Source organism: Pollachius pollachius (genome assembly GCF_949987615.1).
Source record: "Pollachius pollachius genome assembly, chromosome: 18".
In the NCBI taxonomy this organism is placed as follows: domain Eukaryota; kingdom Metazoa; phylum Chordata; class Actinopteri; order Gadiformes; family Gadidae; genus Pollachius; species Pollachius pollachius.
In genome coordinates this window covers 10,689,637-10,714,791 of record NC_136951.1, presented here as the reverse complement: position 1 = coordinate 10,714,791, position 25,155 = coordinate 10,689,637, and the positions used below count along the sequence as shown (strand labels likewise).

The 25,155-nt window shown below is 43.6% G+C and overlaps 3 protein-coding genes across 4 annotated transcripts; 1 reads left to right on the top strand and 2 right to left on the bottom strand.

Moving 5' to 3' along the window:
* Positions 1–215: 215 nt before the first annotated feature.
* On the bottom strand, positions 216–9,795 carry slc25a1b (slc25a1 solute carrier family 25 member 1b). The gene is made up of 9 exons (XM_079755682.1): positions 9,488–9,795; positions 6,746–6,853; positions 4,708–4,807; positions 4,063–4,201; positions 3,427–3,511; positions 2,952–3,056; positions 2,585–2,700; positions 2,271–2,344; positions 216–1,874 (listed from the first exon to the last, which is right to left on the bottom strand). The coding sequence occupies exons 1-9, from the start codon at positions 9,597–9,599 to the stop codon at positions 1,760–1,762; spliced, it is 954 nt and encodes a 317-aa protein (XP_079611808.1). The 5' UTR covers positions 9,600–9,795; the 3' UTR covers positions 216–1,759.
* A 631-nt stretch (positions 9,796–10,426) lies between these two features.
* Positions 10,427–18,247, top strand: LOC307089516 (non-selective voltage-gated ion channel VDAC2). 2 transcript variants are annotated; one of them, XM_079755852.1, is made up of 9 exons: positions 10,427–11,627; positions 12,976–13,046; positions 14,228–14,277; positions 15,721–15,873; positions 15,991–16,043; positions 16,394–16,615; positions 17,377–17,527; positions 17,944–18,001; positions 18,114–18,247. In XM_079755852.1, exons 2-9 carry the CDS (start codon positions 12,980–12,982, stop codon positions 18,203–18,205), a joined length of 846 nt encoding a protein of 281 aa, XP_079611978.1. In that variant the 5' UTR covers positions 10,427–11,627; positions 12,976–12,979; the 3' UTR covers positions 18,206–18,247. The 2 variants fall into 2 exon arrangements, with proteins under 2 accessions (XP_079611978.1, XP_079611977.1); XM_079755851.1 differs by having other exon boundaries at positions 10,427–13,046.
* Positions 18,248–20,067: 1,820 nt separating this feature from the next.
* On the bottom strand, positions 20,068–24,234 carry tor4aa (torsin family 4, member Aa). The gene is made up of 3 exons (XM_079755850.1): positions 24,067–24,234; positions 22,073–22,546; positions 20,068–20,965 (listed from the first exon to the last, which is right to left on the bottom strand). Exons 2-3 carry the CDS (start codon positions 22,544–22,546, stop codon positions 20,075–20,077), a joined length of 1,365 nt encoding a protein of 454 aa, XP_079611976.1. The 5' UTR covers positions 24,067–24,234; the 3' UTR covers positions 20,068–20,074.
* Between the last annotated feature and the right edge of the window lie 921 nt (positions 24,235–25,155).

The window sequence follows — 25,155 nt, the reverse complement described above, 5'->3', positions numbered from 1 at the left end:
GAAGGAATGATATTGTAAAAGTGAGTTTATTATAAATAAACAGAATTTTAAATTGGTGTTGCACCATTTACAAAATTATTTAAAGGTCAAATGGGAGGTATCATCTTCATTGAAAAGATAGCTCTGTTATAAGATTTAACGGTGTAACTTCAGAGATTTAAACAGGTCGATTAACAAAAATATATATAAAGGCTCAGAAAGACCAATGTTGCATCAGTACCAGTTGTTTATTGTAAAAAATAGGCTGGAGCTTAAGAGGTTAACATGTTAGTTGTTTTTTATGTTAAATGTTAATCTCTACACTGGTTTGTTTTCAATAAAGAACAGTATAGGGTTGCGACAAAAACTGATGCTGAATATTACTCTAAACACACCGGTCTGCCTTATTTTCAAGAAATAAGTTATCATTTCATTAATATATAAAATATTGGTTATCTATTAAATGTCAATAAAAGGAAAGTAACGTTATTTTTGAATCCCTACAAACACAATTCAAATAGTACATACAAATACATAAGATAATTATCCTTGGACAATTAAAATACTTCTTATACATATATATTACATATATAAAATATATTTTGAGTTCATTTCCCTAATCATAAAGGAGACCGGTATTCTGACAGGTATTTTAATCATCCTCTTATGCTGTAGATGGTCTGGAAATGCAGACACATTCATGTCACAACATTGCATTCATGTCATAAATACAAATGTTCACAAGAAATTCTTTTCAAATCAGGTCGAATCCGATTTGACAAACCAAAACAAACATAACTTAACGGATACAATGAAGGTGCTGGATAGTATCAACATCTGCACTGCATGTAACATTATTTCATTAATTAGAAAAATCATGTGATAATTTCTAACAATTAATTTATTAATAATTACACATTTTCATTATTACCCCATCATGTCTTACACAGGCACTTGTTCAAAGCATGACTCTAAACATTCTTCATTCAACAGTTATTCCCCCTCCCTACTATATTACAGTGAAATTGTATACTTCTCTAAATGGTACCAAGGCAATAAAAACATACATTTCATGACAGGGTACAATCGGTGATAATTACATGTGTTAACAATGACTATTGTCATGATGGTGACAGCAATTAGTTAAGGCAAGGCATGTAGATGTTCATTTTCATTCATCAATCAAATAGGATTAAATTATATCTATCTCCATACGTTTTCACCTCTGTAAAAAACCTATGACTTGACGCACCAGTGTTGCAACTATTAAAAGAAAAGTAAGTCTCAAATACTCTTGACAAAAATAGGAACCAAAAAAACATTTGTATCTAAATGTCTTAAAAATTATGGGCTTTTGGTGACAATCTAATTTTCAAACAATATTAAGTTGTGTTATTTTTTAGGTACACGAAAGAACAGAACTAGAAATAAACTTTCTAAAGCCCCATACAAACTGTGTTTCCAACCCCCCAGATCAAGCATTTAGCCAAATAACTGCTTCGCACTTTTTCCCTGAGCTCTTAAAAAAACTCCTTTTGGAATTTGAGATATATGTAATATTCAAAAATCCTTATTATTAATATTGATATTATTAGAGCTGTTTTGTCTTAAATATCTATGACAAAGACATCATTCATTAATGCATGGATCTCACAGAGGTAGATAGTAAAACCCAAAGGGGAGTTTCGTCTCCAAGGCCTTGTTGAGGTGCTATATAAGGCCCAATCTTGTCTTCCCCTCATGCCGGGTCCATTTCTTGGGAAGTTGGGTGGGGGAGGGTTCAGTCCGTGATCCAGACCTTGTTTAGAGCCTTCACGACTTCCTCATAGATGATGAAGACAATGGCAACGTCCATACACACGCGGCCCAGGCGAGGAACGGTGCCTTTGTAGAACCTGTGGGGAACCAGCAGCAGGAAAGTGTCACTACCTTCGAGTTTCGGCAAAATGTGTGTGTCTTATGTACAAGAATGTTTATTGTAATAACTCCACTGTAGATGTTTACGTGTACTTTTTTTTTGGTTTATATTCTACCCTTAGTGTGTATAAAGATACATTTTCTGTATATTTGGCATTATTTATTTTCGTTTTTTTTTCATATCTTAAATTCCAATTCCTATTGGAATTCCTATAGCATACCTTACCGACCTGATATAAATTATGATTATTTTTATCTGTCTCTGTACTACCAGAGAAAACTACAACTGTAATTGTGTAGTCCTTTAAAAACCTTTAATATCTACACAATGCACCCTACTGTAACCATCTAATAAGAAAACGGAGACAACTTACGCCTTGGGTCCTTCATGCTTCATGATTTTGATGGCGCAGTCCATCGTGCTCTTGTACTTGTGAGCTTCCAGGCCCTGTAAAATCAAGAAATACTAAGCAACAGCCTACCATGTTCTCTATGTTCACATACAGTGTATGTAATATACAGTATATGTAATATCGGATAGATAGGTCCTTCATTCATCCTGAAGGAGAAATAAGTGTGTGTGTGTGTGTGTGTGCGCGCGCGCGTGCGTGCGTGTGTGTGTGCGTGTGTGTGTGCGTTTGCGTGCATAGGTCTGGTGACAGCCAGTGGAATTAAACCACGCTCCTACCTGCATCCTGGTCTTAATGACGTCCAGCGGAGTGTTTCCGAACACACTGACAGCGCCGGCGATGGCTCCAAACGTTCCAGTTATGAGAGGGTTGATGGCCTTGTTGGGGTCGTCCCCTTTTTAAATCAAAATAAACAAACTCGTCTTTAATGCGCCGGCTGGCAAACATTAAAAAACACAAGCACACATATAAACAAAAAGACAAATACAAAATAAAGGAGAAGATAAGTTAACACTTTATTTATCCCAAAAAAACGGGAAAACATTGGTGTTTACAGCATTTGTAGAACAGGTGAAAAACTATACACACACTATACATAGACGAACAATGCACACACAAACGCACACACACACACAACATATCTACCTTTGTACCAGTTCCTCATGGAGGTCATCACATAGAAGCGGATGGCCTGGTTGGAGCCCTGCTTTAACACTGTTGCTGTCAGCCCCTGGTATGTCCCCTTCAGCCCTGGAGAGAGAGAGAGAGAGAGAGAGAGAGAGAGAGAGAGAGAGAGAGAGAGAAAGTTGTGTTTATAAGTTAGTAAGTTAGTACACAATAAAATACATAATACGCATAAGTTACTATTCAAATAACCTCTGCTTAAATGCCTATTTTTTTAACTCGTAGGCGGAAGGTCGCCTGTTTAAACTACTGAATTGCCAATTTCAACTTTATATTCACAGGAAGTTGTTGTGGGTCAGGTGAGCTGAAACCATTGAAATATGCATGCCTATTACCAACAAACGATGGGGAAACTACATCATGGACATCATGAGTTAACTGCTGACATTGAACACCATTTGAATGAAAGGACAGCTTTGAGGAGTTGTATTCTTACCATCAACTCTGATGATCTCCCGGACCCCATGGAAGAAGCCCCTGTACTTTGGGTTGGCGGACGACTGATCATGGATGAATTTTACCTGATGACAGACCACAATGTTATCATTAAATTCTTCAGACACTGCATTAGTTTTATTATAACTAATATAAAATTATATGGACCCTGAAATATCATACAGACACCAAATCTGCTACTCAGAGTGCCTCAGACGGGATTATAAACACTAACATCACACATTCTATATAGGCTAATTAGATGACATATTTCAAGTGATAGGTCTCACTACAACTGAAATTGTACATCTTAAAGTGTCTGAGTGATTATTTTGTTTAGTCTGAGAACACAAACCGATAGTTCACAGCGAAAGCAAATAATGATCATTTAATAATACAATATAATAAATAACAAAAAACCTATTAGCTGTGTTTTCATCCTGCCCTTTTAACCCTTTACGCTAAGCAAACACCCATCTAGGATCATAAACCAAGCTGTTCATTAATTCTCCCCAAAGGAGCTCCCGGGATCACGATGGAAAAAAATCAGTAACCCCTAAACTCTAAAACGCCTCATCGTTTACAAGATGGAGGAACAGCAGGTTATCTCTGGTGAAGATGAGAAAGGAGCACCCACCTTCACAGTCTCCATGGGACACACAACCACCACCGCCTCGGCCACGCCGGCCCCAAGCCCGCACAGCAGGCCACGCATGCTGTCCAGCTTCCCGTTCTCATCACGCATCTTATTGCTCAGGAGCTCAAACACTCCGAACCTGGGGGGGGGGACACGACCCAATGCACGCTTCACATTTAGGACTTTTCCTTTAGTCTTTGATTTTTATCAAAAGTGACTTACAAGTGACTCAGTGAGGCTGGAAATTATCAAAGCGAACTATAAAAATAATGAACTACCACTGTTCGAAAAATGAACACAATGACAGAGTGCAGAGTAGCTACAGGGATGAGAAACACTAGGTCAGTCGGTTTTTAATCATATACCTATTTTTATATATAATTAGTACATAATAGTATAATCTCAGAAACACCAATATGGACTAGAAACTGCTGTTGAGGCAACAGAATTTCCACTTTGGGTATTAATAAGGTATTACCAACCTACTTACTTACTATAGTTCATCTAAGATCTAAGAGTGTATTCTATATTCAACATCACAAAAAAAGGTGATGCTAAGTTAGGATGCTTAGGAGGTCAGTGTGAATGGGAGTTGTGGGGGTGCAGACATGTTTAGTGAAGTTGTTATGGTCTTTTTCGATGTACCTGACAGCAGCTTTGGGGATGGAGCCATAGAGCAGCGAGCTCAGGCCTCGGTACAGACCCCTCACCCCATGGCCCTTAACGGTTTGCCTCACACAGTCGCCTGCAGAGGGAGACAGATTGGAGGCATGAAGAGGGAGTATTTCAACAGCATAGACGAAGCAGAGCGGTAACGACACCAAAATGTAATCTCTCAGGTAAATATCAAGGACAGTTCAACATTGCAAACACATTCCTGCCTCACCATTGACAAAACCTCTGGATATGCCATAAGTTGTTTTAACAACGATATTCCTCTTTTGGTTGACACTACTGACACTCACTGAATTCCAAACTAAACAATCAAAAAAATCTCTAATTTATATGAACTCCATTTATGTTTTCTCAGTTTGGGCCCATCATCATTGATATTTCAAGTAAAAGGCCTTCAAACCCCTGGTCACGCTATCTTGCGATGGCAGTGAAGCACGCCATGGTCCCTGACACCGTAACCAATCAAAATAGTTCTAGATCTAAGTAAATGGACGCCATGCCAAAGTCCACAAGTGTTTCCTCGTACAGATAACAAAGACCCACAGTTGGAACCACACTGAATACAGAATGGCTCTTTTCATGAGGAGAATGTCTGTAAACTCACGCTTGGATTTACTAAATATTTCTCATATCTTCGTTTTCAATGTATTAGTTAAGAGGGAAATTCCCACTCTTTTTCACTACAATGAAAGCCTTTGCCTTTGATTAACACCAGCTTTCCACATCAGAGTTTAAACCTTTAACCACATACAGATGCTGTATATTCTGGCTTACCATAAAATACTTTAACCTATCTAATACGCCACCAACTGGGGGCCCTTGAGAGGGTTTGATGGGCCCCAAAGTAACATATTTGGACACAATGTCCTTCTTAAAAAATATATATTTATTGGTAACTCGGTAGCCTAAAACATGAAACCAGGTATTGATATGGCAAGCCATGCAAACGGCACATAAGGAAATGGTTGTGAAATCTAGCTGCTATTTGGATACTGTGAGAAGGCATTTGTGAATGTCTCATTCGGTCACCAACCAGATCACCCACAGAGAAAGAAGCTTGACCATGCTAAAACACAGTTAGAATCATTATCATCGGGCTACAACAACAACAGCCTCAAAAATAACTTGCAGTGTAGAAGGCTGGTGTTAATAAAAAGGAGAAAAATTTAAAGTCATATCCGAGGTTATAGGTCAAATAGTAGTTTAGAGTCCTCAAACATTCCTCATCCGCTAGTGGGCAGGATCAACTGCTGGGCTAATCTATCTATCAGACCATTAGGACTCTTCCACATGTGATTCCATTATTTATTTATTTTATATAACACACTGCTACATATAGGGGTCCCTTAACCTAATGGCGTATTTCCACCGGAGGGTGCGGGTCTGTTCAGGCTTTAAAAGGTGCGGCATGGGTTACGTTTCCAACACCAAAAGTGGTTGTGATCCGGACTGAGGCGTATTGAGCCGTACTCGTCTCCCAGTACTCCTCTGTTGGGGTACTGAGACGCCTGAAAGGGTGAGTTCGAGCTACACACGTCGTCCGTTATTTGGTCGACAGAATCGCACATCCGTGCAACAGGGGGATAGTAACAAACGAACACATTACCTGCGAGGTATTTCTGGACAACGGCGAAAGCTTAGTTTATTGAAGAAAATGTTGCGCAAAAATTTGCCGTCCTTCTTGGACGTCCTTCATTGTTGCTCTTTGATCATTGTGCGCATTCTTCTTTTTCCTTGGATTTATTAGCAGGCTACACTTTGTGGGACTGCTATGAGGTCACGATGTTTACGTAGCTCGCGGCTATCACCATATGGCCCAAACCCCGCCCTACCATAAGGGTACTGCCGGCGGTGGAAACAGGAGTTGTAACTGAGCTGGGCTATACTGCATCATCACTACTGGGCTGAGGCGAGCTGGGTCCGAACCTTACCACCCGGTGGAAAAGGGGCATTAGAGTAACTTTAACCCTAAAGAACCCCTCTGGTATGTGTAACCATAGTGACTTACCGATGCCTCTATACTTGGGCGGGTTGGCCTTCTCGTCCAGCTGGAGTTGTGTTTTCACATACTCTGTCGGGAAGGTTATGCAGATCTCGATGCCACCAGCGATACCGCCTGGAACAAAACACACAATCAGTCAATGAACCACATAAAACAACAACAAGTGCCAGAAAAGTCCCTACTGTGTTTCATGTTGTTTATTTTGTCATGCTCCTCAGGCCTCAATAGGAACGAAAAGTGAGGGTTACTTTGCAAAACGGCACCAAACCCGTATAGATAATGAGCCAAAACTATCTAGAAAAATCAATCAAATAAATTCCATTCTCACACCCTTGTAGTTTCCTTCTCTGGTAGAAACAAGCTCATATAAAATGTAATTGGATTTTATTCGACCTTCTATGTGTACTATAGAAATCTACAAAAAACATTATTTTGGATTCCTAAAAAGTAATACATCTGCGTATACATCCACGTTCAACAATAAAATATTTATACATTGTAGTAAAGTGGACTACTGTCTTATACTTCCGAGTCAGTTTCCACCTTAAATAAACAGATTGCCCCACATCTGCAGTTGAACAGCAAATACAACCGAGGCCTCTGATTGGCTGAGGTAATCACAGCATGACTGCCCACAAGATACTCCCCCCTTGGTTGAGTCCAACAAGGGAAATACTTATCTCGGCATAAGAGGATGTAGGATTCAAATAGTGTAATTAACTCTCAATACTCAATATTCCCATAAATATATCTGATCCAAACATAAGGAGTGCATCTTATAAATATAAATCATATGAATATGTTATGGTATCATAACTCTAGAGTTCACAACTTGCTGCCAGTTTCAAAGATTAGAAAATGATTCACTAACTTTTAAATCCTATGTACAACTGTACACTATTAAATTGTCTTCTTTTTTATGTGGGGGCCAGAAACGTTGGTGTTATCTCTTATCTTGATAAACCAGATATTGACCATTGAACACTACACATTTTGACCGTGACATTATTAACTCAACCTTGTACCTCATCCAGAACACCTGAGCAGCCCCCCCCCCATCCCAGATCAGACCTTGAACAAAAAGCCAGCATGCGCTCCACCACCCTGACATCATGCATGGTATTGCATCACCGGGGCCTTCCTGCACTACACCGGATCGTGCAATGTGTGCAGTGCGTGTGCCGTTAATGTGTGCAGTGCAATGCGTGCAGTGCGTGTGCCGTTAATGTGTGCAGTGCATGTGCCGTTAATAGTGGGTGTGCATTCCAATCTGCTTTCATTTAGAGGAAGAAATGAATTTCCGGATCAAAACGCATCAAACTCCTTCAGCATAGAAACTACAGACACACAAACGTAAGCTCTGAAATACAGAAATGTACCGTTTCTAACTGTACATCCCCCCCCCCCCCCCCCCCCCCCCCCCCCCACACACACACACACACACACACAGCACACAGCTTATTCATGGCATTTATCCTGGTTTGGAAAGGCATAGGGGACATCAAGGCCAATATACCGGTAGAATAAACCAACAGGTTTTGACTGGGGAGTGTAGCTTTTAGACTCGAGATTGACTGAAAGCTTGTTTGGCAATTTAAAACGACTCAGTGATATATAAACAAATACATTTTCCACACATATGAATATGACCTTCACAATAGTCATATGAATGTCAATTATTCTGTAATGATTTTACATTTGACTAATCGGTCAAATTCAATCGGTTAGTCAGTGTTTATTACGATGCATTGCATTCAATGTACTTTTTATACGTTCATTTTGCATTTTACAGATACAGAAAGGCTGCCAAGACTTTAATACTTGCATTGGTTGAATAAGGTCATTGCTATGCGGACACCATCAAGACATAACACATTTAATCAGGACAGGTTCTGCCCTTGACTCCTTTACACCATATTCTGTCCATACTCGTACCACATTGTAAAGTATGTCAAGATATGTACATACACTACACACATATTACTAATAATAGGCCTACAGCACCTTGAATATAGACAATAGTGAATCATTTCTCTTGAATGAATTCACCCGTGTGCTAATTGTGGCATATTAACCATTGAACCTGGGAGCAAGAAGGTAAGTGTTTACTGCATGTAGTTGTGACAGAGTTTTGTTGTAACTGCAGGTGAGTGTGCAGAAGGGACTGGGTCGATTAGACCAATGTGCTTCGTCATTGCTGCGAATGCAACTCGACAGATAAGAAGCTCTGGAGTCATATTCATAATGATAAATGACAAAAGTTGTCTGGGGAGTGCTGCAAAAGCCTAGAAGACATGCAAAACAGGGGTATTGCTATTATGTTAAAAGTTGATGTACTCTGAAAGGCAAAAGGAAAACTTAACATGAACTAAAATGCGAAGAGACGTTTTAATTGTTTCAAGATACGAGAAAAATGACTTATGTGTCCGAACAACCTGTGTGACAGGTCAGTTCTCCATATGTCCTGCCACGGCGATGCAACCTTTCACGCTTGGACAAAAAGGCATTTCCTTTAGAAACGCCCCTTTTGTCAATATAGTTAAATCCACTACAATATAAATGATAACCGATATCGACAGACGAAGTACGTTCAGTTCGTTTAACTTTTAACACCTAGTCTTACCACTTTCAACAACCAATCCAGTACCCTTGTTTTCCAAACTGCAACGTGTCCACAAGTACTGTTAGGAGGCAAGTACGAGGGTGTAGCCTACTGTTCACACTATTAACGAGTTCAGATGCACTTACCTGCCAGGATTGCTTTACCGGGGTGTGTGAGTTTGGCTTTCCCCGATGGAGCAGCAGCAGCCAGGCACTGAGGTCTATGGAAGGGGTTCACAAACACTGGTCCTCCAGACATGGTTGCGTTAGCCTAGCCTCACTTATTTGATCTGATCGGATCGACTTGTGTGGCGCCAGGGCTCGGTCTGCAGTCATGCACGGTGGTGCATTGTGCAGAAAGTGCAGTGCGGTTAAATAATAAAGTACTACTTAATTTGGACCATTGGACTTAGGACTGTGCAAAAGTTGATCGTGCCCAGTGTGTACTTTGACAGTAAAACTTCCCTCGCCCGCCCAGATGTTGTTGGCCACTAGAGTGGGTGGATGATGTATTCTGGGCGGGGCTTCAGAGTTTTTTCCTTCCTCCACGCGATATTTACCACGTAGAGTTAAGGAGGAACGGAATGCAATATTAGAAATTGATGAATAGGCATTTCGCTTTTATAGGATAATTTGGAAAAACTAATATGTCACGTAAAAAACAATGGCCCAAATATATTATTATTATAAATTATGTAAATATTTTATAAATGTATTATTATATTTAAAAACATGTGAGTTCGTTATAAAGAGGGACCCGAGGTGGGCTGTGTTGTTTGAAACCTGTGTGTCTGAAAACGTGTCTCATCAAATAAACTGGTTTCTCAACCAGTTCGCCCCTAGGCCTGTGACTGTAATCCAGCCCCCTTCTGTATCTTCATACTCAAGAAAAAGGGAAACAAGAATGTAGAATGAGCAGAAGAATCCTCCGACAATGATAAATGGAGGAGAATGAACTAGCAGGATTATGAAATAAATGTAATAGTTTACATAAAGTATGTTTCCTTCAGGCAACATTAAAAGAGATAAGTAACATAAAACCAATCCAAACAATTAAATTAATGTGAACTATTATAGATAGAAAGATAGATAGAAAGCTTTATTGTCATTACACAAAGTACAACGAAATGCAATGAGCAATTATAAAATAATAATTTTAAAAAACAAAGTAAAGGAAGTGCTAGTCCAACACAAATAACACACTCCGCCTGTTTGCAATAGCACACGGTTCGTTGATGCCAGCTTGCTGTCGCTGTATTGGGGGAGGGAGAGGGTGGATGATGGAGGCCGAGGGGGTGGGACAGAGCCAAAGTCTGTGAGAATAGGGGCTGCGTGCTAAAACACCAACACCTTTTGTTGCTGCACAACGGATGTGGCCTCATGTATTCTGTCTCCTTCATTTAGGAGATCTATACCATTTTACTGCTTGGTTAGCCACATCTAACTAGCTGCTGCTATATAGTGTTTGTTAAGTATCCACGCTGCATGTCCTAGTCAGAAACTGGGAGGCTGAGGGGGCTTTCTGCACATGAAAGTGGTCATCCAATTATATTGTTCTATTTGCAGTATTTCTATCATATCCATTATTTTTCAGCTTTCAAAATACAGATCATTGTACAATAAATACACATTCATCTTTGACCAAGTGTGGGGTTTTAATTGCCAATATTATGGCTAATATTTGAACATTTTGTTAATGGTTATTATTATGCAACCAACCGTGTATAAAAACCCATTTTCACTTCTGCAAATATTGAGGGGATTTTTGTATTTTTGTAAGCTTTAAACTCGTTTATCGTCATTTTTATCCTCCACATGTTATTAGCTCTATTTATTACGTTGTACAAGACTTTATTGTCCTTCTCAAATTTCTTTTTTTTATCTGTCTCTCACTCTGGCCACCAGGATCAACAAACACACACACACACACACACACACACACACACACACACACACACACACACACACACACACACACACACACACACACACACACACACACACACACAAAGACGCACATACATTAAGATAATTTAATTAAAATATTCTTCCATGTCATTTAAGATTATTTTGTAGTTAATGTGATGAAGAATTTGAATCGGGATTATCTTTCACTTCCCTTTTACATAGGTTCTGTTTTTTTCCTGCTGCAATGACACAGCGCATGCGCCGTGTGTCTCCTTCATTGTGCCCTATCCTCTGTAGGCTAAGCTAGCTGTCATTCCCACAGCAGCATCCAGACAGGGGTACATTTGCAGATTTTCCTCTCTAAACAACTTTTGCACCGGTATGGAACATTATTGCATCTAATGAATTGTATATGTAGTACGACAAAAATGATTTGTTTGAATAGATAGAGTGTTTCATTTCAATGCAAGTGATAAGTATCGCTCTAATTCTCTCCAAGGTTAGCAAGTAACCGACCATGTTAGCTATCGGCTGTTATATAATGATGATGTCTGGTAGGGGTTATGCTCCGTGCATTCGTCCTCATCCCTTAACCCTGTCAAGCAGTGTGTGTGTGTGTGTGTGTGTGTGTGTGTGTGTGTGTGTGTGTGTGTGTGTGTTTCTTTGTTAAGCATTTTTTTCAGCATTTCACTGAGGTTCTGATAAAGATGCTTAGGCCAACTTGTCTCTTCTTTTCTGAAACTGATTTGATACAGTTTGCTGTACTGGGTTTATTAATCGTTTATACACTATTACGCGCATCAGCCAGCAAACCTTTTCATAGCAGCTTCTATGTCATTGGCAGGAATAGCGGTTAGTGTGCCTTATCTAACGGTCGCTGGGCCCACAGAATCCTCCCCCACCACACCTCTCTCTCAGGCCTGTTGGCTGTGTCCTTTGTTCTGAATGAGGTCTACGGCAGCCACCCCAGACGGGTGACCGTCAACAGGCCCAGAACATTAGTATAATTACTAGGGGAGAAGGCAACGACCTGTTAAACATGGCCCTTTCTGCTTTTTTATTAGACGAACGCTCCATGAAATCTTTCCATGGCCACTGAGGCCTATCAAGCCTACTGTAGCGACATCTGAATACTTAATGTCCAAGACTGCAATTTCAGTTATTATTAATATGCAGAATGTGTTTGCGTGCATGTGTCTTCAAAATACACCCTTTATAATACTAATTTCAGTATATATATTTTTTTGTTCAGTTAAATTGTTGATTGTCTGACAGTTGCTAGTCTTGCAGAACTCCAAACCCTTCATAGATTTTGAATTGAGTGTGTTTCAATTGTCGTAATATAATTGATTTTAGATTGAGCCCTTACTATTACGCCCACATCAGCAAAATATAATGATGAAAAAATGGAAATTGTTCCTGTTCCACACCCAACGGCAGAAGGACATGTTAAACCGTATTAGGCCACCTATAACTGGGTGATTTTAACATTGGGTCATACTAATGTATTATTCTAAAAAGTCACCACATCTAATAGCCAATAACATTGATTTACCCCACATACCTGGATTACCACCAACAAAGAAGAACGTCATCATCTTGTGACGCTACTCTTTTGAAAAGTCATACTGTATACACAACATCATGTATAAATAGACATGTTGGACAGGCAACATTACAACTGAGTCATGCATTCAAATGACGTTCTGGTTTCTTTCTATTTATAGCATCATGGCTGTCCCTCCCTCCTACGCAGACCTGGGCAAGTCTGCCAAGGACGTCTTTAGCAAAGGCTATGGTGAGTTGTGTGTGTGTGTGTGTGTGTGAGATGTGTCTCTTGTGTGGGTTCCGCCTGTTTTGCAGCGTAATGCATTGTCATGATACATTGCATAGTCATGACAATTGGAGGAGTTTTAATTGGGGTGGCCTGTATATTTATGTGGAGTCCCTAGCAACCAGGCTAGTCAGCTGGATTTCTGGGATAGGAAGACAGATTCAATAATTGGAAAGGAGCCCAAGTGTAGGTCAAGATTTACTATCTTTCTCTATTTATTCTCCCCCGAGGGAGTGAGAATCGTAGGTTTCATGGCTGGTTTCAAATGAGACAAGCATGATTACAGCAAAAAAAATTAATTGGCCATATGGCCCTGTCCACACGGAGCCGAAACGGGCGAAAACGATCCGGTTTCGTTATATGCGGTTCAGGAATATCTCTGTGAAGATGGATTCAGTGCGAAACCGCATCGAGCTGTAGAAATGCTGTAGTAAATATTCAAGGTGCTGGTTCTCCACAGAAAAAAGTGGAGCGCATCAAGCCTGCGCGCATACAGCCTGCGCGCTGTATACAAACATTCAGTCACGAGGAGATTCAACCTTTTAAATTGAGCAGAAGTACTTTTTAATGTACAGTTAGTAAGTAAATGTATCAAGGGGCTGTATTTAAAGCTACAAAAAGTACAAATAAATACAAATAAAAAATAAAATAAAAAATTCAACGCAAGTCTGACGTCGCCCAGCTGGTGGGGGGCAATGACGTCATCGTTTGCGTTTCAGGCGTCCACACGAAACCGCATAGGTCCGGATAGATTTGAAACCACCCTGGGACATGGTTTCAGAAATGTGTGGTTTCGGGCACCGGATAGAGCGAAACGCAGGACTTATGCAGTTTAACAAAAGATCTGCTCTGTGTGGACGGGGCCTTAGTCAACACCGCGCAATGAATATTTCTATCATAACCTTGCATGCAGAAGGAACATTATATCTGCCAGAGTGGAAAAATCAACCGGCCAAGCTATTGATAATGTTTAACTATACACAACCCTGATTTTATTTAGAGGTCAAATGGTCAAATCAATCTATCCACCATTGGCTGGTGGCAGGTGTTCCTTTGGACCCTTGGTTGCACAACATAGATTTTTTTTACAATGAGTTTATTCTCATGAGACTCTTAATTCTGTCCCATCTCTTGTGCGGCTTTAGGCTTCGGCGTGGTGAAGTTGGACCTAAAGACGAAGTCCCAGAGTGGAGTGGTAGGAGACACCCTTCTATGTTGATCATTCCTGACCTGGCATTCCACCCAGTTACCCCTCTGACCTGCCCCGCCCGGCCATCGTTTCCCAGATGTAATAACGTTCCTCCCCGCAGTCGCCATAACTCCTGAATTCCTAACCCCCTGCTGGGACCTACTGACAAAACGTTTCAGGGGAACCGGTGTATCCGGTGATCGGGGGGGCTTGAACCCTGCTGCCTTTGTTCTAGAGAGGGAGACAGACCGACAGACAGACTGCAGGTCTGGCTGTCTGTCTGTCTCCCTCTCTCCCCCTGTCTCTGCTAACCCTGGCTCTATCTCCATTCTGCTGCCTTCCATCATGGACCCGTCCCGCTCTAATGTAGATGGTAAGACCTGGTGTCACACCCCATCCGCTCTGGATCCCTGTGTGAACGCAACAGGACCTCTTCCGTTTTAGCTTTTCGTCTCTTTCTCTCCTCGTATGATTTTTCATTAAATGGCCGTCCTCCTTTTTCATTTTTTTCCTATTCTTCCCATGGATGTCTTTTTCAATGTTGATGTCTTTAATCCTACGTGTTTTCATTAATATTTTATTTTAGTTGTCTGTATTTGTCAATATGTGCCTCAGCATGTGCCATGGTTATTATTTACAGCCAATGTATATAAGTCTGAATATTGCATTATCATTTTGTGATGGTGACGGTGTCGTTTCAAATGGTTATGAATCCCGTTATAAACTCATCTTAAGCAGCTACAAGAGGCCAGGGTTAGAAGCCGACTCCTCCTCTTTATAAATCAAACTGTTTGTTTGACGGATGCACAGCTGCAAGAGACCAGCGTGTTTACACCAGATGCTGAGTTGTAATCACACAGACCAGATCCACGATGTTGGCTTCACTTTGGTTTCCTGCTCAGGATAATATCTTCAGACTGGTTTTACCCTTGGCCCTGCCTTATGGGAATGTCAACTGAATGTCGGTCAAGTTAAGTCATGTTCAGTAGAATGTAGATGGCTATGATGATTGCATATCATAGATCTAGGCTAAGTATAATCAGTTCTTTTTTACAGAGTTTGTAGTATGTGCACATATCTGATGAAATATAGTTATAAAAATTAAAATATAAAATTTTATAAAATTTAAGAATTTAAAGTTTTCATGTAAAAATCGTCATCCGAATATTCTTTATATATTTTATTACACAGTAGTGATCCATCGGAGATGTTCATACAATCTGCCGTGCCTTCTCTTCTCATTAACAAATGTCCCCGTTTCCTTCTGACGGTACATCCATCCGCTCTTTTAACCTATGCCACATTCTACATGCATCCCAACGGCTCCTCCATCCCTCAACGTGAACGTCCACAGCCATGCCGTCCTCTACAGCACCGTCGTTTCGGCACAGGGAGATATCCCCCCCCCATAAAACGCTGTTTTCTTTCCACGCGTCCTTCCTCCCCTAGGAGTTCAACACGTCCGGCTCCAGCAACACGGACACCGGCAAGGCGGCTGGTAGCCTGGAGACCAAGTACAAAATGAAGGAGCTGGGCCTGAGCTTCAACCAGAAGTGGAACACTGACAACACCCTGGCCACCGAGGTCACAGTGGAGGACCAGGTGGGTGTTGGGGAGCAGTAAACATGCTTTTATGGACCTGTAGAATACTGTATAGGGAAGGAAGTGGAAGGGAGGAAGGAAGTGTTTTTAAAAAATTTTGTTGTATTTTTTTTGCAGTTGGCGCAAGGGCTGAAGGTTGCTCTGGATACATCTTTCGTACCAAACACAGGGTGAGTACGACGTCCGGTGGGATTAAGTCATATTTACACATTCATGCCTACATCCGTCACAAGTCCAGTCACGCATAGACCTTCACCAGATACGTTGTGTCATACCGGATGTTACACTATAACATACACTATCCTTCCTTTTCTTGTTTTTATTTATGTTTGCGCTCCCAGTCAGAGTATTCCCTAAATAATCAGCGGTATGACTCAATAGGAAACTCCTGGTCAATCAAGCCCATGACGGGTCCCCCTCTCCAAACGCTTCTGTCTGCATGGTGTCTGAGTCACCTTTTGGGTCATTGTGGTTGTTTTTGTTTTTCGTCGACATCCAAATCTATTCTTCTGCCTTCCAGGAAGAAGAGCGGCAAACTGAAGACCGCCTTCAAGCGCGACTTTGTCAACGTGGGTTGCGACATCGACTTCGAGGGTCCCATCGTGCACGCGGCGGCCGTTCTGGGCTACGAGGGCTGGCTGGCCGGCTACCAGATGGCGTTCGACACGGCCAAGTCCAAGCTGACCCAGAACAACTTTGCCCTGGCACACATCGCCGGAGACTTCCAGCTGCACACCAACGTGTGGGTATTCACCGGGCACGCAAACCAATGTCCATCTCACATTTTTATGGGCACTGTAGGAATATTTGTTTGACTCCAAGCTGAGAAAATTGTGGGTTTGAATCTTCATGTACTGACCTGGGAACTAGAAGAATCTGCAAGCTCATATTTTGTTTGCTCTGGCATACATTATTCTGGTCCCCCTCCCATTCAGACAGATTCCCAGCAGACATAGGGCGGGTTAGACACGATGACTGTACAGAGGAGTGCCCAGTGGGAGCGCCGTGGAGGTATTTCATGAACAACCAAGATGGCTGCCGCTGATATATCTATCCAATTGCGTCCAGAGACATTTTGGTCTGCGGCCAGTCTGAGGTTCCAGACTAATACGCTTTAACCAATTAGTCTGCCAATGTCTGGCTCCCAATGTACGCTTCCTTGAGCAAGATACCTACTACGCCTTAATGACGTTTGTAAATTCCCTATGAATGCAGGTGTCTGCTGAATGACTTAATCTCAAAACAGTTAGTCGTGGGATAGGAGTGGGATGTTTTCTTTTGGATGAAAGCGTCCAAAAGTAAATATCTCAAAAGTAAAGAGGACATGGGAGTGGAGGAACAATAAGTTGGAGCTGAGCCGGAGTTTAACTTTGGATGAGAGCCTCTCCGAAGACAAATAGTGGGTTGTTACTGTCCTGGGAGAGGAGAGGGGAGCGTGCAATGCCAGGTTCTGGTTAACATCTGCTAACATCTGCATGGTCCCCCCCCCCCCCTTCCCCACAGCAACGACGGGACTGAGTTCGGGGGCTCCATCTACCAGAAGGTGAACGACGAGCTGGAGACAGCCGTCACCCTGGCCTGGACGGCGGGCAGCAACAACACCCGCTTCGGCATCGCCGCCAAATACAAGCTGGATAAGGACGCGTCCATCTCGGTACGACCACCAAACCAACCACTGTGTATATGTGAGATGTAATCACAAGGGAAGGCCTTCACTCTCCATTGAGAGTTGAGGCCTGACCACTACATGGTCAGTGGAGCACCTCCCTTTGGTTATTATAGCGCCATTTCCAATGCAAAATTTGACCGATTGTTCTTTGAAACGCCTCGCTCCATGGCTCCAGGGAGCTAAGCTGTAAAGCTGTTATGTAACATAACCATAAAACCATGGTCCATTGGCTTTTTCCATTTCCTGAGTTGTATGGGGGTCTTTCCAGTGGGTGGAACCTATGAGCCAAAAAAAAGGACTAGATTTGACCTCGCTCAATCTTATTTGCCTAAAGTGCGTCGCTATTGGTCCAAACAATCTTTCCGTCCTCTTCTAATACGTTTCCCCCTCTTCCCCCGCAGGCCAAAGTCAACAATGCCAGCCTGATTGGTGTAGGCTACACCCAGAGCCTCAGGCCAGGTATGTTTGTTTCCGTGTTTGTTTAAAACACAATGCATCTATTCATAGATCTATTCATCCAAATCCACGGTCAGATTAGCTGGATGAAGCTCATTCCCTCATGTCTCCGCAGGCGTGAAGGTCACCCTCTCGGCCCTGATCGACGGGAAGAACTTCAACGCTGGCGGACACAAGGTTGGCATGGGCTTCGAGCTGGAGGCCTAAAGCCAGCCAGCCGTCCGGTTCAGGAACGGCCATCGAAGCCCCATCACAGCGTGTCTCTACACTCCATCCGTCCACGGACTCCCAGTCCCACGAGCACCCCTCCCCTCCCAGCCATCCGAATCTCCTGGCTTCTCTCTGGCCCCTCTCTCACACTCCAGTCACCCCTCCCCCCATACACACATCTTGAATGGAGCAGTTTGATGGTAATAGTCCAGTCACGGCGTCATGTTGAACAACAGAGGGGCCGACGACGTTGGAAGTTGTGTGCGTGTATGTTTATGTTTGTGCGTGTGTTGACATTGTGTAGTACGATTGTGATGCGATGCGCTTTTTTTATGAAGCGGCCATATTTATCTCGCTAGGTCACGGCTTGCGTAGTGATCGGTGTAAACGTGTAGCGTGTGTATCCCCCCCCCTTGTAGTCTGTCATGAAACAAGCATGTCTGAATGAAAAACCTAGAGAGTTCGCTTGATCGCTTGGTTAAAAATGGTGCTGTCTTTGCTTTTGGTTTGAGTAAAAAATAAAGTCCTAAACATTTGTTTGGGTGAGGTCATTTGCCGACCTGGCTGGCCATAAACCGATCTATATAAATGTTAATTTTTATCTTTTAAGTTTTGCCGGTTTTATTTATATGTTCAGTTGCTGGTGGTCACACTCACAAGGTCAAAGCTATGAGAATTTGAGCACTCAACTGTTAATACAGATGGCATTTCCTGCTGCAATAAGATGAGTGCCAGTGGAGTGTTCCCTTTGAGAGTTCAAAAAATAAGCTGTTTGTTTTTGTTCTCACAAATTTTGAGTTTCGGAAACCGAAACACTTCCTCGGAGTGTCTTTCTTTTGTTCTTTCTTATCTGAGTGACAGATGAAACCAAGATGGCAGGATCTTCGGATAGGTTATTTAGTTAGTTGGCATTCCTACGATGTTGGTTTCATCTTTATTTTGGTTGGCTTGTCAAGTCACAAAAGAATTGTCACAGGAAAGTCTGCATTTTATTTTGTTTCACTGTTTCTCGAGAAACCAAACTCTTCATTGCTCTGTTGGAATGTTTACGGCATTTCAGACCAAACAATGCATTCCAGACCAAACAATGCGGAACCACTCTTTAAATCACACTCTGTGATTAAAATGATACCACAGGCTTGTCTGCTCCACACGACTATCCTTTCTTCTGCTAGGGGAGAACCACAAATCCCACATCATATTGTGTTGTCATATGCTGGTTTTGTCATTTCTTTGTGGTTTGGAAACAGTACGTAATTTTCCAATGTTAAGGGAATTCTAATAAGAATAAAAAAAACAAACATTGTCTCAATATATCTGGTATTGTTGTCTGTCTGCGGCTCATTGCGCAAATTATAACAATTTTCTAAACGTATAGACTTAAAGCAATCAGATAAAGGACACATCCAAAAGAGGAAGACATTTTTTTTATATTCTTCTCAGTCTGATGGTCTGTTCAGTCGGTCTGTTCAACGCTGATCACAGATCAAGAGATCATTGATCTACTCCCACCTTATCCCACAGAACCATGGCATTCTTACTACATGAACTCTGTTTATACTCACTCAAGTATTTGCGTCCACAGTCTAGTAACAAAAATGGCCAGGATCGATCCGTTCCTTTGGTTTCCTGGTAGAAGGACGTGGCGCGTCCATTTCCTTATGCCCACAATAACACGGCACCAGATACTATTAGGTTCAATACAAATTCTGTAGTTATCCCACACGTCCTGTTGGATTTTGATTGATCACGTTAAGTCAAAGTTCAAAGGGATTCAGTTAGGGCGGCGATGCGCTTGGCCACCCTGGTTTCTTGATTACGGAGTGGGGGGGGGGTAGGAACCAGGCCACGCCCCTGCTGGGGAGGTCACAGCAGGTTGACCTTGGCCACCACCTGCTTGCATCCTGTCCGGGCGTACTGGTGCTCCCCCACGGCGGGGTAGTACTCCACCTCCCCCGCCAGCCGCTCGATGTTCTCCTGGTCCGGGTAGAACCCCTCGCCGGCCATCTCGTCCAGGAAGCATTCCGCCACGTGGCTCTTCTCCAGGAGGCTCATGGGTAATATCTCTGCCGCCTCCCACAGCGGGTGCCTCTTCTCCAGCGTGTCGCGCAGCAAGGGGCCCAGCTCCTTCGCCAGGTTGCCGTGGCGGTCGCCGCACGGGCCCTCCATGGTCCGGGTCATGGTCATCATCCCCCCGCCGCCCGCCGCGCTGGACGAGTTGTGCAGCAGGTGGTGGGCGATGTGCTCGCCGCCCAGGCCGCTCAGGAACAGGTAGATGGCGTTGAGGTACTCGTTGGAGCGCTTGGTCGCCACCAGGTCCCTCAGCGCGTCCAGGATCTCGCCGTGCATGTGCTCCGCCTCGTCGAACACAAACAGGGGGATCTTCTCCTCCTCCTCGGCGCGCTCCACCATCTCCGCCACCACCACGGAGAGCGCCCGGGCGCAGTGCCAGGCGTCCGCCTCCAGGGGGCAGCGGTGCAGGACGTAGTACTGCAGCACCAGAGGCTCGCCGACCACCGTGCGGAAGTGGCCCGCCAGCAGCCGCCCCAGGTGGCTCTTGCCCACGCCGGAGGGGCCGTGGACGGAGAGCACCAGGGGCCTGCCGTGGACGTAGGTGGAGAGGTAGTCGTGGAGCAGGGCCAGCAGGCCCTCCACGGCCGCCCGCTGGCCGAATACCTCGCGCCGCAGGGTCTTCTCCAGGCCGTCCAGGTCGTAGCAGAGCACGTGGTCGTCCAGGTTCTCGATGGCGTTGTACACCTGTGTACACACAGCCGGGGGGGGGGGGGGGGGGGGGTTTAGTTCAAGCACTGTGGAATGTTGCGGTTTAAAAATATTTGCCGAATAATTTTAGCTCACTCACTACTTTCGAATTTTAGCGATTCTCTTAGAATGTTTTCAAGCTGGTTTGTTACTATGGGAAGCATTAGTGGCCTGTCTTTGCCTGATTAGCTGACTCATTTAATTATACTGAATAGCATCATGGCTTTGATACTGCCCAGGTATGATGCTGCAGGCAAGATACTGAAACCAATCACAGCCATTTATACAGATTTTTTTTTGAATAAGCGCCAACAGATAATCTTTGTTTGTGTTTAAATCATTTATATGGCTCTGCTAACACAAATAGCCTAGCGACTGAACTGGGAGTGCAGTGCCAAGCAACAAACAAAAATCTACCTCCTCACCAACTTGCTTATTTCTGTAGGTCTGCATGTTACCCCATGCCAGCTACTTTGTATCAAGTACATTTTCCGTATTTTCCGTGTTTACATTTATTGTGAATTAATAGTCTGGTGAAAGGCGCGTGTTTCCCATGAGTTAACAGCTCAGGCTAATGTAGGCTAATTAAATTATTACAAGCTACAATAAAGCAAAGTGATTCATGTACAGTTAAAACTCCCAGCGCTGGAGGCTTCTTGCCCAATCAGATGACTTGGAAACTAACATAACCAAAACTAAACATCTAACTCGTTGCATTAAGATAGCCAACAACCAAGTTATCTTACAATGACGTTGTTGCCCCTGTCCTAGGTTATCCTGTTTTATCATATTACTAATAGGATCTTCACACATCACACATCCTCTATCTGTGTCACCAGCCTCCCAACCGAAGCCACATCCATTCTGAAACCTGGCGGTGTTTCGCCAGTATTGAGGTCGATTGCTATCTCTAGTTTGATGCTTTGATGCTGCCAGAATGTTTTGCAAAGATATTCCTTTGTTATCCTCTCCCCCCCCTCCCTCCTCCTCCTCCTCCTCCTCCCTCCCTCCCCCTTCTCTCCTCCCTCCCTCCCTCCTCTCCTTCCTTCCTTCCTCCCTCCCTCCCTCCCTCCCCCCCTCCCCTCCTGTCCCGTCCCGTCCTACCTGCAGGAAGACGATGGCACACAGCAGGTAGAGGCAGTACTTGGCGCGGCTCTGAGCCGGTTTGGGCGGGGCCCGACAGCCCCTTCCCGTGGGGTACTGCACCCCGCGGTGCCTCCTCCTCCTCTTCCTGCGTTCGGGCGCCAGGGGCGGCATGGAATTGGGCTCCCCGTCGAAGGTGAAGATCTTGGGGCTGGCGCGAGACGGCGCCCCGGCCATGAGCTTGGTGCCGCCGAACACCTGGGACATCTCCAGCCGCCGCTTCTTCATGGCCAGGTACTTCTGTCGGATGCGTACTACCGCCAGCAGGGAGGAGGAGGAGAACTGAGCGATGCTGGGCGGGAGGCTCGACCTTTGCGCCTCCTCCTCCTCCTCCTCCTCCTCCTCCTCTTCATCGTCTCTCTCCACCTCCTCTCCCTCCGTCTGGTCGTCGGCCGGAGACTCGGAGTAGCGGTCACTGCTGTCGTAGATGCTCATCTGCAGGGGGGGAGAGAGGGGGAGGGTGGGGGATGGATACAGGAACTGCAATGAGTGTGCAATAAGCAACAAATTCTTGGGAAACATGCTGTGTCGCCGGCAAAAATGAGCTTATGGCATTTATCCATGAAATCGCTGTGGAACAATGTACGAAGGTACTTCGTTCATGGTTTTGGTTTGGATTGTATCCCTATAAAATAGGATAGCAATGTTTTATGCTCCCAGTCTCGAGTGGTTCGTTGTGAAGACTGTCATGTATAAAGGGTACCCACTTCCCCTTTCCCCTTCCTATTGATAAACCATGTTGAAAGCCATCTCCGCCTGAGCCCTCCGCCTTAACCACAAGGGACCCAGTGAGCAACACACAGGAACCACAGCCAACACAAATACAGGCTCACAGGTTGGCCAGCATCCAGCACGTTGCACAGCTCAGCGGCCGCATGTGGGCCTACGTCGAAACTCTGTGTTGCAAAAATAAACATGCACATTACGCACACAGCGCTGACAAAGACATCAGACCGATGGGAAGCTCTTTGGCAAATAAGAGAAGAACAGCTGAAACTTTCTCTGTGCGGTCCAGGAAGAATGAACAACGGCGTAAGCTTTCACTGACGGGAATATGTCAAGGGGCGTGTCATTTCTCTCTCAGGGTGAGTGAACAAGACAAGACAAATCTATTAGGTGGAACGGTTCCAGGGAATCGTAATAGTTCAAGCACCATAATTTATGGCTGATTATTTGAAAATGACATTATTTCACATCTTGAACCCCAATTCGGTTACTTCAAGTGTTGCTTTGTAATTGTGGCACTTTGACATTGACACATTGTGTATGCACAAGCAATTCAAACCCGGTGTAATAATTCACAGACTTACACCGATAGTTGGGCTGAACAAAATACTGAACTGCTGAACTGGATGTTTCATCATGATCAAGTGTGTATGTGTGTGTGTGTGTGTGTGTGTGTGTGTGTGTGTGTGTGTGTGTGTTTAAGTGAAGACTAACAACTGGAATCTCAAAGTAGAATTAGAACACAGTCACAAGTCCTGCAGAACATTTGTCGGCCTCTGCAAGTCTGAATTCCTAGTAATGAAACCCTTGATCATATGAACACCTGGCCACACCTTTTGTTTTACACTGCACAATAGGTCCCAAACGCACAGTAGAGTGCTGAGAGAAAGCAGAAGTAAGATGAGGGTAATTTGATATTGCTCCCTCAGACTTTTGTAACCTTTCCACTGCATTTCCTGCAGAACGACGCATTCCACGCATATCTGAGCATTCAAACAGATCCTCAAACAGATAATTATACGGGAAGCAGTCTAAGAGGATCCAGTGGCTGTCGATTGACCTTGTTCAAAGGATATCAACCTACATGAATGTGTGGCTGTCAATAGAACATTTTCCAGGGATATCAACTATATTCATCAAGACATCAAAGATTTAACCAGCAAACTTTATTTAAACTATTCAAAACATATCTAAAAAGATAAATGACAAAAAACACACGCTGTGCTTACCTTAAATGTAGATGGATGTCTCCTCCCAAAATAGAGAAATGTCTTTCCTATATATATATATCTATATGTATATAGATAGATATATAGTATATCTATATAAATATCTATCTTAAAGTAGGTCCATACTGCTGAGTGGCACAGAGAGACAGAAGGAAGCAGCAGACTCTAGTTCCCAACAAATGTATGCTTTGGGCCACAGCCTGCTTTTATACTCCAGTTCCCTCTTCAGTTCATCTGCAGGCTCCGCCCTTTGCCTCGTATCTTCTTCAGACTTCCTCCTAACAGATTAGGTTGTTCTAAAAAGTCCCTCACAGAAAGGTGCCTGGAAAAAAACGAAAATAGTGAAATACGAGACTGCAAGCGCACTGGTAGACAGGTTATACGTATAACATGTTTGCATAACATTTGCCTAGGGTCAGATATGGTTGCTTTGCTATGCATAAAACAACACACACACACACACACACACACACACACACACACTAAGAGAAGGAGAACGCAGACACACACACACACACACATTAAGAGCACACACACACACACAAAGGGAGAGCAAGAAAATGCAAACACACAAAGAGAAGGAGCGTGCGCACACACACACACACAGAAAGATAATGCAAACACACCATAAGAGCAGGAGCACACACACACAAACACTAACAGCAGGAGAACGCAGACAGAAACACACGGTGAGAGCACAAGTCCACCAACACACACCCGCACACACAGCAAGGGCACACACACAAACACACACAGTGAGAGCACACACACAAACACACACAGTGAGAGCACACACACAAACACACACAGTGAGAGCAAAGGGAATGCAAATACACAGTAAGAGCAGAAGCACACACACACACACACACACAAACACAGTGAGAGCAGGAGCACGCAAACACAATGGGTGTGTGTGTGTGTGTGTCACACACACACAATAAGAGCAGGAGCACACAGCCACTCACACAGAGGAGCAGGGGAACATACACAGATGGTGTAGGTTTCACAAGAGCAGGGCTCTTCCTTCTGGGATCTAGATAAATTTCCGAACAGGAAGGGAGAGCGTCGTTACAGAAGTTTCACTGTTTG